Source organism: Oryctolagus cuniculus, chromosome 10 (assembly GCF_051225735.1).
Source record: "Oryctolagus cuniculus isolate XC-2025 breed Fujian yellow rabbit chromosome 10, ASM5122573v1, whole genome shotgun sequence".
Taxonomy (NCBI): Eukaryota; Metazoa; Chordata; class Mammalia; order Lagomorpha; family Leporidae; genus Oryctolagus; species Oryctolagus cuniculus.
This window is the reverse complement of record NC_142876.1, coordinates 78,831,156-78,845,711: the sequence shown is the minus strand read 5'-3', so window position 1 is coordinate 78,845,711 and position 14,556 is coordinate 78,831,156. Positions and strand designations below refer to the sequence as shown.

Here is a 14,556-nt window from a genome sequence, read left to right as displayed (position 1 = left end):
CCAATGGTCGCTTATTCCAACCATTCCTACGCGAAGACACGGCCGGAGCTGTGCAACTCCAGAGAACCAAGGAATGAGGACCTGCTTTCAACTTCTCTGAACGCAGAGCCACTCTCACAGAACACAGCTAGAGCTGAGATACGACGATGGAACAATAAATGCCCCGTGATGGATGCATCTGTTAAGGAACTGGAACCGTCCTTCTAGGAGTCTCCCTCTATCTGATGCTTGTAATGTCACAATGTTACTGAGCTCCTATTACAGGACTTCAGCTGCATTTGCTGAAATTATTACACCAGTCCTGCAAGACAGCTGTCATGATCCCTACTTTATACTGGGGAACCAAGGCTCAGAGGCTCATTTCTAAGTAGCAGGTCCGGGTTCTGCTCCTGGTTTGTCTAGCTCTGATGCCCGCAACTTTCCCCTTGGACTGCGCTGCCTCCCAAGGGGACTGGAGGCGTCACTGTCAGCGGTGGGTGAACACATTTTAGCTCATCCTACAGTGAATCCCCTTCTCAATCCTTCCTAGCCCACCGGCTCCCTCCTGGGGTCTACCCACTGCTCCTGCACCGATGCAATCTGGCCACACTGTTGGAGGCCACAGAAACAAGAGATGCAGGAAAGGGTCAGGTGCCACTGGACTCCCTGGCAATTATGATACTTCAGATGTGTATAGCACATGCCCAGGTCAGCATTTTGGAGCACTGGTCAAGGGAGAAAGCTAAGGAAACAACAAAGACTGGGATGGGCTGTGGCAGGATGGCAGAGGAGGACAGCAAGAGACCTCAGCTCAGGTCCCAGCTCTGCCACCTCCTAGCTGTGTGACAAGCCCTCACCATCCTCTCTGGAGACATGGTCTCTACTCATCGCTTTGCTGCTTAGCCTACATGCTGCCAATGCTATATAAAGTATTTCTACAGTACATCCAACAGCATTTAACAAGCAATTGATGCTGATATCATCCTCGTTGAGACAGGATGTAGACAGGGAAGCCATTAGGACTGAGAGACACCAAGATTATTTCCTAATCTGTGGAATGGGCAGTAAGAAGTTTCCCACAGAGCTGAGAACCTCCTGCACCCACCTGCAGGGGGAACAAAGCCCACTGACAGCACCTCTCTGGACCTAGGCCGTTTTGATTAGGACGTGGCAAAATCCACAAACGGTGGTGGTCAGGACAGAAGTGGGAGTGGGAGGAGACTCTTACAAGTCTGACACATGTACGATTAACGTAAAGATGCGAGGGGAGTGGTTTATGTTACCTAAGACCAGAACTCCCAACTCCAGCTTTATATCACTCCTGTGCATCTCCAACTTCAGAACAAACTAGGACTGGGGAAAACTCCTTTTCTTTGGAGAGTTAGGAAAGGGCAGGATGTGGATAAGCGTGGACCAGCTGCTCTATGAAGATGGTTTCCAGGCACCTAAGCACCATTTACGTGCAAAAATCTAAAATGATATTTATTTAATCACTCAAGCAGGTTCCCGGGAATCTTCATAAAGCCTTTAATTTAAGTCTGAAATGCATGAAAGCGTTGAAGCTTGAGCCACCTACAACTGAGGACTGCCCATCACGCGGGATGTACTTGCATGATCTCATTCCCTCCTCATTCAAACACCTTGTGGGAGATCAGAGCGCAGCCCCACCTGGCACAGAAGCAAACTACTTCTGAGAGTAAGTACTAGGGCAACTTGTTTAAAGAAACAGCGTGTGAGCAGCTCAATTCACAATAGCTAAGACATGGAATCAACCCAAATGTGTGTCAGCTGAAGACTAGATAAAGAAATTATGGGATATGTACACCATGGAATACTACACAGCAGTGAAAAAAATTAAATCCTGTTGTTTGCAACAAAATAGATGAAACTGGAAAACATCAGTTAGTAAAATAACCCAGTCTCAAAAGGGCAAATACCATATGTTCTCCTTGATCTTTGATAACTAATAGAGCACCTAAAAGGTAATCTATAGAAGTGAAACTGACACTCTGAGATGTGATGACTTTGAACAGCCCTTGTCCTGAGGAACAGTTTTTTTTTTTTCATACTATCTGTTGATCTCTCAGTCTAGATTAATCATATGTGTATGAAGTTAAATGAAAATAGATCTGAGTAAAAAACAGGAATGAGAATAGGAGAGGGAAGAGGAAGAAGCGTGGGAGGGTGGATATGGTGGGAAGAGTCACTATGTTCCCAAAGTTGTGCTTAGGAAATGCATAAAGATTGGATTCCTTAAATAAAAGGGTTCTGGGAGGAAAAAACAGTGGTGGTCAGAAGCCAAGCTGGGACTTGAACTGAGGGCTGCCAGCCAACCTTGCTCCTGGTCTCTAGCCTAAACCAAACACAGCCAAATGCATGAACAACACTCTGTGTGGCACCGCAGACAGGCTCTGCACCCAGCACGGCCCCAATTCTCCTGCAGTTCGCAATTCTCTGACCACCTGCTATGGTCTAAAGTCACTGACAATGTTCTTGGGGACATGGCCTTCGTAAATACCCAGGGAAATGATCTTAACCATTTCCTGAGTAGCCCTTAGGGGGCCATTACTCCACTCATGAGCTGTCTGGGTATCTGGAGATGCTTCTTACAAAGCAAAGACGCTGAAGAGGTTCCCCCAAACTCTGCTGCATCCTTGTCATTGAAAGTGTGATCCATGGATGGGCACCCCAGCCTGGGAGCTTGTTAGAGGTGCAGACTCCAGGCCCCACCAGACACCTGCTACACCCCACGTGATTCAGACACACAAGACAGCTTGAGAGGTGCTGGCCTATGTCACGGAAGTCAGGTCACCAGGAAAGGGTGCTTGGCTAGGGGGTAAGATGCCAGCTGGGATGCTCACAGCCCACACCAGAGCTCTGGGGTTCAGTCCTGGCTCTGCTCCCAATTCCAGCTGTCTGCTCATGTGGACCCTGGGAGGCAGTGGGTGATGGCTCAAGTACTTGGGTTCCTGCCACTCATGCTGGGGATCTGGATGTAGTTCATGGCTCCTGGATTTGGCCTGGCCCAGCCCTAGCCATTTCAGGCATTTGGGAAGTGAATCAGCAGGTGGGAACTCTGTCTTTCCCATAAATAAACAGATAAGGATACTAAATTAAGTTATCATAAGAAGCCAACAGGTCTGCAAGTAAAATCTAATGAGCAACAGCATCCCAAGAAAAATGTAAAAGTCATTATTCTCACTGATGCATTTGTCATCACGTGACCAAGACGGGGTTATGGTTCAATGTGAAGGATGAGTCTGTATGGGGGCTTAAATAGGGCTTTGCAGGCAAAAGCTTTCTTTTTCTATGTAACTTTTTTTTAAGGAACTTAATACTTTTTAAAAAAAAGATTTACTTATTTGAAAGGCGGAGTTAGAGAGGCAGAAGCAGAGAGAAAGAGGGGTTTTCCATCTGCTGGTTCATTACCCAGCTGGCCACAATGGCCACAGCTGGGCCAACTGAAGCCAGGAGCCAGGAGTTTCTTCTGGGTCTCCCACGTGGGTGCAGGGACCCAAGCGCCTTTCCCAGGTGCATTAGCAGGGATCTGGATTGGAAGTGGAGCAGCAGGGACTCGAACCGGCACTCATATGGGATGCCAGCACTGCAGGTGGTGGTTTTACCCACTATGCCATAGTGCCGGCCCCTTTCTAAGTTTTAAAGGAGGAGGTCTTAGGCTTAATCTTCTCCCACGAAACCAGCATCTAGTTTCCAGGAGACCAGACGCTGGCCCTCTTGAGTCCTGTCCAGCTCTCACATTTTTGCTTATGCCCCACCCGGTGCTCTCATTCAGAGGGGAGCAGCATCCAGCTGGGTTGGAATTGCCAGTGCCCGGGGTCACTCAGCCCCAGATTCAAATCCTGCTTGCGTTCTGCATCATCGCGGGACTTCCAGCAAGTCACTTCTCCAGGACTCGGTTTCCTCATCTGCAAAAGTTGTTGATACATCCCATGTAGACAGCATGAGGACTCTGGTGGATAACTCTAGCTGGCACTCAGTTCAGGGCTTAACACACAGGACTACACTGCAGTTCATGTGAACAGGTTGCAGCAGAAAAATACACTTGACACTTGATACGGTATGGGATGTCCAGCTGCTGGTCCCATGTGCCCAGTACCCAAGCATGTTCCTTACATATGATTGGAAAAATGAATGCTGATTCCACCATCTATGGGAGAGGACTTCGGTTCAGCCAGGAGAGGCCAAGCTTAAGGGGAAAGTCTCTGAGGCCAGGATGAGGACTCTTAAAAGCCAGTGTTCCTGTGGCATTTCCATCAGCATCAGGCTCAGCTGTCCCAGGGATGATCTGCACAGGCCCGGTTACATGATTAAATACGCTCCTCACATATCACTCACTCCATTAAAGATAATTTCATTTTAATCACTCTTGGATAGATCTGTGGCTTGCGGCTACATCAGCTTCCTGTCTGAGAAAGAGTCACATACAAAAATGATCCTAGTCCTATTATGGTTAATAATGCATCTGCTGAAATTGTCTGCACGATACAAATGTCTTGGTTCTGCATCTTTGTTTATTCGATTTTGATTTCTCCCTGCTTCCCTCTGTTATCACCGCTAAGCTACCCATGTGGCTCCTTTACGGTAGTCACTGGGGCTGTTTGCATCTCCATGTAGAACGGACCCTTCAGTGTGTGGCCACTGGGTGGAAGAGAAGTGTCACAGTGGCAGAGTTCACGACAGATCTAAACAAGGCCTGCGTCTGAACTGTCACGGCGCCACCCTGCACATCTTGCCAGCTGCCTTCCGTCTCGAAATAAGGAAATGGCAACTGTAATATTAAAAGCAGGGGAGAAATTTTTTTGAGCAGTTAGTACCAGCTAAGGACTAGCAACTTTTTGGAGTGAGGATGTTTACGGCCCTGGGATCACTCTGCAAGAAGCGACCCCTGAGCCCCCAGCCAGAAAAGCCATGAGTCCCCCAGGCCAGGGTCCTTCCCTGCCACATCTACCCACAGGCCTCTTGTCCCTTACAGAAAGTGAACCCTGGGCCATTTAGGGTCTGTGGGTTTGGAAGGGCAAGTGTGGGGGAAACACAGGGAAAGAGGCGATGCCAGCACAGTCCCTTCCTGCCGTGGCCCTCTTCTGCCCACGTTGTCCTATGAACAGGGATGATGGTAGAGTCTCCTCTGTTGAGCCTGAGCCCTCCTTTAGCAGATCTGTCACTAGGCAGCACACCATTGCAATGCATTTGGAAGCTCTGCCCTTTGGAAGGTGGGTCCCTGCAGAACTCAACACGTAGACTGAAGCAGGTGGCACATGAGCTGTCCCTCCCAGACAGCAAGGCCCAAGCTGCAGTATCCCCCGCTTCCTCATGACCTACAGCTCTGCAAGTAAAAGATCAATAAACAGGGAGACAGGGCCAGCACTGTGGTGTAGCCAGTAAACCCGCTACCTGCAGCACCGGCATCCCATATGGGTGCTAGTTCAAGTCCTGGCTGCTCTGCTTCTGAGCCAGCTCTCTGCTATGGCCTGAGAAAGCAGCAGAGGATGGCCCAAGTCCTTGGGACCCTGCACCCATGTGGGAGACCCAGAAAAAGCTTCAGATTGGTGCAGCTCTGGCCATTGCGGCCATCTGGGGAGTGAACCAGCAGATAGAAGACCTCTCTCCCTCTCTCTCTCTCTCTCTTTGCCGCTACCTCTCTGTAACTCTGCCTTTCAAATAAAATAATTGAAAAATAAATAAATAAAAAATAAACAGGGAGGCAGTGACCTGCACATTTTGTTGCCTAGGCTTGCCTTTTTTTTTTTTTTTTTTACCAGAGGTCTGGGGTAGGGTCGGGAGCCCTGTGGTTTAAACAAGCATGGCTGGGATGTGGGACTGTGCTGTGAGAAGAAGGGGCAGCGAGACACTATGCTGGGGGCATGGGAGGGTAGGGCTGGGGGGATGTGTACACGATGCTTCACGTTTATGATGACAGGTTCACAGATACTCACGAAGCACCTCCTGGGTGCCAGGCACAGCCACAGGCACTTCCTGAGGATGGGAGGCAGTCGAGAGTCTCACAGAGAGAGGCAGAGACAGGAGAGGAATTGATGGTCTGAACATAAACACCAGCCTCGGTGCAGATACAGAGGGGGCGAGCCGGCTCGCACTGGCAGCAGAGGCTGCTCGGGGACAGGTACAGAGCACAGGGTATTTTAGGAGGGCCTTGAAGGATGCAGGGCAGGTTTTCTGCAGACAGAGGGGAGGAGGCAGCCCAAGCAGAGGGAACATCAGGAGACAAATCTCACAAGCTGGCAAGTCCAGGGTCGAGCCAAGAAAAGGGCCAGCAGTCAGATGCTACTGGAAAGAATGAACAGATTGAGTGGTATCTTGGCGTTGAGGAGGGGGACGCACAAAGGAAGTGGGTTTCTTGTTAAAAACAGCAATACAACTACAGCCATTTGTATCATAACCTGTAAGCCTATGGGTTTCCTTGAAAGCAGTAAAAGTTATTATTTACTTATTTTTTACTAATTTAAATAATGTTTTAAAAGATATTTACTTACTTGGGAGACAGGGAGAGTGCTGCCCATAACAGCCAAGGACAGGGCCAGCCCAAAGCTGGGAGCCAGGAACTCAATCCAGGTCTCCCATGTGGGTGGCAGGGATCCAAGTACTTGAGCCATCACCTGCTGCTTCCCAGGGTCTGCATTGGCAGCAAGCTGGAATCAGGAGTTGGAGCTGGGAATCAAACCCAGGTACTCCAACATGAAGCAGTTGTCTTACCCGCTAGCCCCAAGTACCCATCCCAGAATCCCTTCTTTAAATGCGAACAGCCCCATTTCAAAAAGCCAAGTGAGCCACCACCACTACTACCATTCAGAGTTGCTTTGGTGAAAGATCCAGACCTCCCTGCCTGGACCACACAACCCCACAGCACAGAAACCCCCGGGTGGTGAAAACCCACGGTGGAGGCAGAGGAGCGGGCTAGGGAGCTGGGCGTGCCAAGATCAGGGCATGTTTAGGATGCTCAGCTTGCCGGCGCAGCTCGCAGTGTTTGCGGAAGAGAAGAACCTGGCTGAACAGGTGCACAGTTAGGCAGGGAGAGTGCAACCAGGACCTGCAGGGGGTCTGGGTGCAGAAAGTGGGGAGGAGGGGGAAGTGTAGACTCAGACCCTGTTTTCCAAGAGTTATCAAAGTACGAAGTACAGAATGGGATGGAGCAGAGTGCTTGGGAAGAGAAAGAGATCCAAGGACAGAATAGAAATTCCAGTTCTGAGAAACTGGTAGTAAGGTGGGATTGTTAACTGACATATGATAAGCAGAAAATGAAGAGTGGAGAGAAACCAGCTCAGCTCCTGAATAACCAGGGCTGCCTGTGGACACCCCGGCTCTCAGCAGTGCGTCCCGAACTCGGGGGGAAAGTCAAGGGCTCAACACTGAGATTTCCAAGTGAGCAGAGGACAGTGAGCCCAGAAGTGAGATGGACCACTCTAGGTAGAATTCAACACCACTGTCGGCATCTGGGGCTGGCCAACTTGGGCCAGGCTGTGCCCTAGGAGCCCACAGAACCCACGAAGCTTACCTTCTGGTGAGAGATGACAGCAAACTGTAAGGACTGAAGGGGAAAGTAAAACAAGGTTGGGGCCCAGGCAGTGTGTGCCATTTAACATTGGTGGACAGGGACCATCTGCCGAGAACATGACACACGAGCAAGGACTTGAAGGACAGGAAAGAGTGACCATGCAGGTAACGGAGGGACGGGCACACCAGGCAGGTGGGAGCAAAGGCCTGGGCATGGGCTGATGGAGAAGGAGCAAGGGACCAATGAGCTGGAGGGCATGGGCAGAAGAGTGGCAGAGAGAGAAGGGGGGGCCCGGCAGCAGCAAGGAAGCCTGCAGCCTCGGGCTGCCCCAGCCCTCCGGCTTCTGCTCTGGGCAGGTTGGGGGTGCTTATAGATGGATCTGCGGCATCTGCACTGAGCAACTGGAAGGATTAGTCTGTTGTCAACTGCTCTTATCTGAGATTAGACAGAAGGCGGCATGTGTGGGATGGCAGCTGAGCAGGTGGCTTGGCACACGTTGAGTTTGGATGTACAATACCAGGGTACTGCAAAAAGGTCACGGGAAAGGTATATTATGGTGTATAAGGATTCTGAAATTTTTCTGCATCACAAGGAACTTATCTTTAAATTCCATTTTCCCACAAATTTCCCAAAGTACCCTCATATATTAGCCATCCTCTGCATGCAGACAGGACGGGGAGCTGGCTCTGCAAGTAGAAGTTTTGGGTGTCAGCTGCCCTTGGATGGCATAAGCCTGGTGCCTGGATGAACTCCCTCGTGTAGGCAGATGAGGGAGGCAGCCTGGGACAAAGCTCAGAGAGAAGGAGCCGTGCCACAAGAAGCAAACGAAGCAGAGACACACAGCCGAGGGCGCCTGCCAAGCATCAAGACAGCACAGGAGGGGCTGGTGCTCCACAGATTCACAGCCTGGCTGCTCTACTTCCCATCCAGCCCCCCGCAAATGTGCCTGGGAAGCAGCAGAAGACGGCCCACATGCTTGGGCCCCTGCCACCCATGTGGGAGGCCCGGATGAAGGTCCAGGCTCCCAGTTTCAGCCTGGCCTAGCCCCGGCTGTTGTAGGCCATTTGAGGAATGAAACAGCGGATGGAAGATTTCTCTCTTTCTCTGTCTCTACCTCTCTCCATTGATCTGCCTTTCAAATAAATAAATAAACGGGGCCAGTGCTGTGGTGCAGTGGGTTAATCCTCCGCCTGAGGCGCCAGCATCCCATGTGGGTGCTGGTTCTAGTCCCGGCTGCTCCTCTCCCAATCCAGCTCTCTGCTGTGGCCTGGGAAAGCAGAAGAAGACGGCCCAAGTCCTTGGGCCCCTGCACCCACATGGGAGACCTGGAAGAAGCTCCTGGCTTCAGATCAGCACAGCTCCATCCATTGTGGCCATTGGGGAGTGAACCAATGGATGGAAGACCTTTCACTCTGTCTCTCCCTCTAACTGTCTGTAAATCTACCTCCCAAATAAAAAAATATTAAATAAACAAATCTTGAGGGAAAAAAAAAAAAAGCCAACAGGGCAGGACTTCAGAAGTCCAGAAAACAGAAGGAAAACTATTCATTCCATATTCCCAACCCCAAACTACTCATCCCAGCTGCTTAAATTCTTAGCTGCAGAGCCTAATTTCTTTTAACCACACAAGGATTTACAGGAGTTGACTGTGTGCGTGTGTGTGTATGTGTGTGTGACTTCCTAACACTGAAGTCAGACAGCTTCTCCCAGAGCCTGCTGTGGAGGTACGTGGGTGCTGTGCAAGGCCAGTCGCTGGGGAGCGGGCTAACAGCAGTGCTAACAGCTAGCCTTTATTAAGCCCTCCAAATTTTGCACACCTGCCGGGTGTTTTGCCTCCATGGCTCTCACGGAATGCAGAACAGCCCAGGGAAACTCAGCTGGCTATGACTACCTCCAGTTTACAAACAATGAAAGTGAGGCTGGGCGGGCCAAGGTCACGTGCCCATCACCATCCTGGAGGCTGAAGGTGGGCCGGAGAGAGAGCAGGGAGATGCTAAGGGTAGCTTTAATTAGCAGAAGACTGCACGCTGGGGCACTCAAGACACATGTATGTCATTCGTGACACGTACGGGCCAAGCTGCAGCCAAGGCTGCCTTGCAGGGCTCGTCTGAGAAACCTTGTTCCTCTCTAGAATGTTCTTTGGGGAGAAAAGGTTACCACATGAAGTTCTAGAATATGCATACCCCAAGGGAGAGGGGGGCAACATACAGACACGTGATGGATTCCAAAGTTCGATAAAAACAATGGGGACAACTGATCAAAATGAATGCATATGGAAAATGTTGAAACTCATTATTTCTAAATTCTTACTGCCATTTCTGTCAAAGATGTGGACACTGTGGCAACAACACTGTGGCAATAACAGTTTATCTGATTACTGACTTACAAAGAAAACTGTGGACCAATAGTACGAAAGACACAATTTGCATCTTCACTGAAGTTACATAGTCCTGAAAGGTACAAGGCAATCTTGAGAAGCTGGTGTTACCCAGCACGACATCTTGGGCCCTTCCTAAAACCGACTGTAGCTGTAGACCCAACTGCTTGAGGAGAAACCGCTGAGGGTTCCCATCAGCCAGCAGTCTCCACAGCTGTGACCACAGGGCCAAGCGAACACCCTGAAAACAGGTACCAGGTAACAACAGCAGAGCTACCGCACACCTTTGAAAACAAACACCCACGATTCCATTCTGCTGAAGTTTGCCAAAACCACGGTGGTTACGAAACTTAAAGGCGCTCTCAGCATCCCGTACCGAAAGTGAAAACGCTGAGAAGCCAGGCTGCCTCCTTCTCCTCCGCCCCCAACTTCTTGGGCTCCCCAGCAGAGGCAATGGCTCCAAGCGTCCTCATTTATGGGCGAGCGCTAATCCCAACAAGGGAAAAAGGGAGGAGTTTGTCTTCCTTGAAGCAGATGATTAGGACTTTCTAGAAATCTTGCACGCAGTTCAGGCAACGCCTTTTAAAAACCAAGCTTTGTGTCTGCTCAGTGAGTCTCAGATAACTATCGCGTACATTTCCTCCTAGCCAGTTTCATCACAATTTCTCTAAGTTCTGGAAACAGCTTGGAAGCGTCAGCAACAGGCACCCACGGCAGCACAAATACTAAGAGGGAAGCTTGCATTCACCCCGTCAGAAATCTGCACGTTCCTATTACCCGTCGGGCTCAATTCTAGGCACTGTCACTGAGCAAGTATTCAGGACAAGAAAAAAAAAAAAAAAGAAAAAAGAAAGAAAGAAAAAAGAAAAGGCCCTTTGATCTTTAACGGAAGGCAGCGGCTGAGGCGCCGTGCAGACAGATTGAAGATAAACTCATATATAACAGGCTGCGGTTAAACGAAGCGCCAAGGGGAGAAGGGACTCTGGGCAGGAGCAATCAGAATGAAGGGGGTTGGGGGGGGGGGGAGGTTTCTGTTTCAGAACCTTAGACAAGGAGGTCGCTGCAGAGCTGTCACTGTCCCCTTGACTGACAGGGCGAGCTGTCACTGTCGGATTCCCAGCGCACGGCAGGTGTGCACTCCGGAACACCTGCCCGGCGGACGAGCGAGAAGCGGTGCCGTGCACCGCTGACGCCACCACTGCACGTCCCCAGGGGCTGCCAACTTCTCCGGGGGCTGCCATGGCCAAGGTCCTGTCCTGGGCTCCCCAAGAGCCCCGAGGATAACCCGGACAGCCGCTGCCCACGCGGGGACCCGACGACCCCGGCCGCCCCTTCTCGCACAGCTCAGCCCGGGCGCACGCGCGCCGGCTCCGTGGTGCCGAGCGAGCCCCGGGGAAAGTGCGGCCGAAACTTTCGGGGCAGCTGCGCTCTGCTCTCCCGGCCCTGCGACGAGGCGCGCGGCGCGGCCCAAGCCGTGGTTCCCGACCCCGCTCCGCGCCGGCCCCCGAGGGCGCGCGGCCGGATACGGACGCGCGCGGGGCCGGGGTCTGCGCCATTGCCAAGCGGGGTCGCCGTGGCTCGCGGCTTGCGGGGCGCGGGGCGCAGGGGCCGGGCCGGGCCGGGTGGGGCCGAGCGCACTGGGCCCCGGGCCGCACCGGGGACAAAGCGGCGGCGCAGGCCGGGCGGACGCGCGCCGGGGCCGCAGCCAGGACGGAAGCGGCGGGTCCCGCGCCCCCTCACCTGTCGAGCCAGAAAGTCCAGGGCGAGTGCAGCGGGACCCCGCCCGGCTCGGGCCGCAGCGCCGACAGCTCCTGCAGGCCCAGCGGCGGCTCGGCGGCGGCGACGCGGGGCCCCGGCGGCTCCCGGGTCCCGGTGGGGGGCGCGGCGGCTGGGGGCAGCGCCATTTTCTCCGCCCCGCCTGCGAGGCCGGCGGACGCACGGACCGCGGGGCCGGCGGCGGCTGAGTCACCCCGGCCCCGCCCGCCCCGCCCCGCGCGCGCCCCGCCCCGGGCCTGGGAGCCGCTCCGCGGGGCCGTCAGGGGCACGGCCCGGCTGGCCGCGGCCACCGCACAAAGGCAGGCCGGCCGGCCGCGGTGGGGACGGGGCTGGTGAGACGGTGCGGGCCGTGGCGTGAGAGGGCCGGAGGACGGGCCAGGGGCTGGCCGAGCAGCCAGGCGGGAGACGAAGGGGGTGGCAGGCGGGCTGCGCACAGATGGAGCGGCGCGGGGCCCAGAGGATGGCGTCCCGGGCTCCCGCGGTGCGAGGGAAGGCGCGGTGGAGAGGCTGAGGACGGATGGGAGAGCTGGCAGATGGCTGGAGGCGGGAAGCAGGGCCGCAGGGATGGCAGGGCAGATGGAGGCACAGTTGGATGCGACAGAGATGGATCAAGAGACTCCGGGGCCCGAGAGTGCAGGACCGAGGGCCCGGACCGGAGAAGACCAGGGGAAGGGCAGCTTTGCCTTCCTTACGCCGGCGGCATGCTTCCAGCTGCAGCGGAGGCGGACGACCCCACCGCACCCTCGGCGGCGTCACCGCGTGCCCGCAGAGAGGGGCTCCAGCCCGGCGCAAAGCACGGTTCCCAAGGCCCGCCGGGGTTCTCTAGGCCTGCCCCAAGCACGGCCAGGAGCGGGAGGAAGGCGGGCCCTGTGTTTCCCGCAGCTCTGCACACCAGGGAAGTCCTCATGCCAGCGAGATTGCTGAGCCAGGGGTGACTGGGCACCTCCCAGCACAGCCGGTCCTCAGGTCTCTGGCACTCTCCTACAATAGAAAAGTGAAGCCTGCGGCTTATGCACATCTTTGGCACGAACCCGGCGTCCTCTCTGGCCTTGCACAGCGAAGGATGTGGAGTTGCATCTCATTACATGTTCTGCGTGGCCTAGCACAGGTTCTGCTGTGGCATGGACTGGAAGAGGTGCTGCAAAGCCAGCGGGGTCAACGACTTCCCGGCTTCCTAACAGGCTACCAGGAATCCCAGGGCTAGCATGCTCCCTCCAAGGTCAAGGTCAAGGGAAGGTAAAACAAGCTTGAGAACAGGAGGCTGCTTTTCCAGCCCTGCTTCAGACATAAGCACTACTCATTTGTTGTTGGAAGCCACGACCTATTTTGTAAGTGCCTCCCCACACTGAGAAACTGGGGGTCCTCTTAGAGGCATCTGTTACTGTTGTTCAATCTCTTCTTTTCAAGAAGATATATAGGGGCTGGCGCTGTGGTAGAGGGGGCCTGCAGCGCAAGCATCCCATATGGACGCTGGTTCGAGTCCCTGCTGCTCCACTTCCAATCCAGCTCCCTGCTAATGTGCCTGGGAAAGCAATGGAAGATGGCCCAAGTGCTTGGGCCCCTGCACCCGCGTGGGAGACCCAGTGCTGTGGATCAGCGGATCAGCTCAGCTCCGGCTGTTGTGGCCATTTAGGGAGTGAACCAGCGGATGGAAGGCCTCTGTCTCTACCTCTCTGTAACTCTGTGTTTCAAATAAATAAAAAAAATCTTTAAAAAATAGAAAAATAAAAAAGTAAATCACATTATACGTGTTTAAAAAAAGATGACCTATATATGGTGTTGTTTAGGCTGTCATGAGAACTTTTTTCCTTACTGACATGTTTAACCCTTACAATGATCCAGTGAGAAAGGTACTATGGAAGTCTTCAAAGAGTTCAAGGAAAATGTGTTTTATGAAAAAAGTAGGCATGGATTTCAAATACTTTTTCGCAACAAACTAAGCATCTTTTAATTGCATTTCCCACAAATTTTTTCAAGTACCATTGGGTGAGCCCATACTTTTTTAAAAAAAATTTATTTATTTATTTGAAGCACCAAGTTACAGAGAGAGAGACCTTCCATCTGTTGGTTCACTCCTCAAATGGCTGCAATGGTTGGGATTGGACCAGGCCGAGGCCAGAAGCCATACAGGTCTCCTTTGTGGGTGGCAGGGCCCCAAGCACTAGGGCCAACCTATGCTGCCTTCCCAGGCACATTAGCAGGAAGCTGGATCAGAAGCAGCTGAGACATGAGCCCTGTGCTCATATGGGATGCTGGCATCCCAGCAATGGCTTAACTCGCTGCACTACCATGCAAGCTCCTATATGAGCCCACACTTACTGCTGAGTAACAGAGAAGCTAAATGAACTGCAAGGAAAACAGCTCATAAATGGTACAGCTTGGATTTAAATATATATTTATTCAGACTGGAGTCTAGGCTTTCCATCAGCTGGTTCTCTGAATAGAAAACTAACAGGTCCACCTAAGAGAAATAAGCCACAAATAGTAGCTCTCCTTCCTTCCCAAGACCATGAAGGTTCCTGCCCAGAGGAAACCATGGCTAACAGTTTCTTGCCAGAAAAATGCAAGTATGCACACACAAGCGTGCAACTGGATTTGTAAGCTGTATGTCTGCCTTTTTAAAAAAATAAAACGGCGGCCAGCGCCGCGGCTCACTAGGCTAATCCTCCGCCTAGCGGCGCCGGCACACCTGGTTCTAGTCCCGGTTGGGGCGCCGGATTCTGTCCCGGTTGCCCCTCTTCCAGGCCAGCTCTCTGCTGTGGCCAGGGAGTGCAGTGGAGGATGGCCCAGGTGCTTGGGCCCTGCACCCCATGGGAGACCAGGAAAAGCACCTGGCTCCTGGCTCCTGCCATCGGATCAGCGCGGTGCGCCGGCCGCAGCGCACCGGCCGCGCCGG

General features: G+C 53.0%; 1 protein-coding gene across 2 annotated transcripts in view; it reads right to left on the bottom strand.

Annotated features, from left to right (window-relative positions):
• The window catches only part of EIF4E3 (eukaryotic translation initiation factor 4E family member 3), a 54,984-nt gene extending 43,115 nt beyond the window's left edge, over positions 1-11,869 (bottom strand). Inside the window, exon 1 of one of the 2 annotated variants that reach the window (XM_089305437.1) lies at positions 11,625-11,869. In XM_089305437.1, coding sequence (XP_089161563.1) covers positions 11,625-11,788 — 164 coding nt within the window. In that variant the 5' untranslated portion in view covers positions 11,789-11,869. The remainder of the gene's footprint in view (positions 1-11,624) is intronic. The other variant, XM_051852216.3, reaches the window with a different exon arrangement.
• Between the last annotated feature and the right edge of the window lie 2,687 nt (positions 11,870-14,556).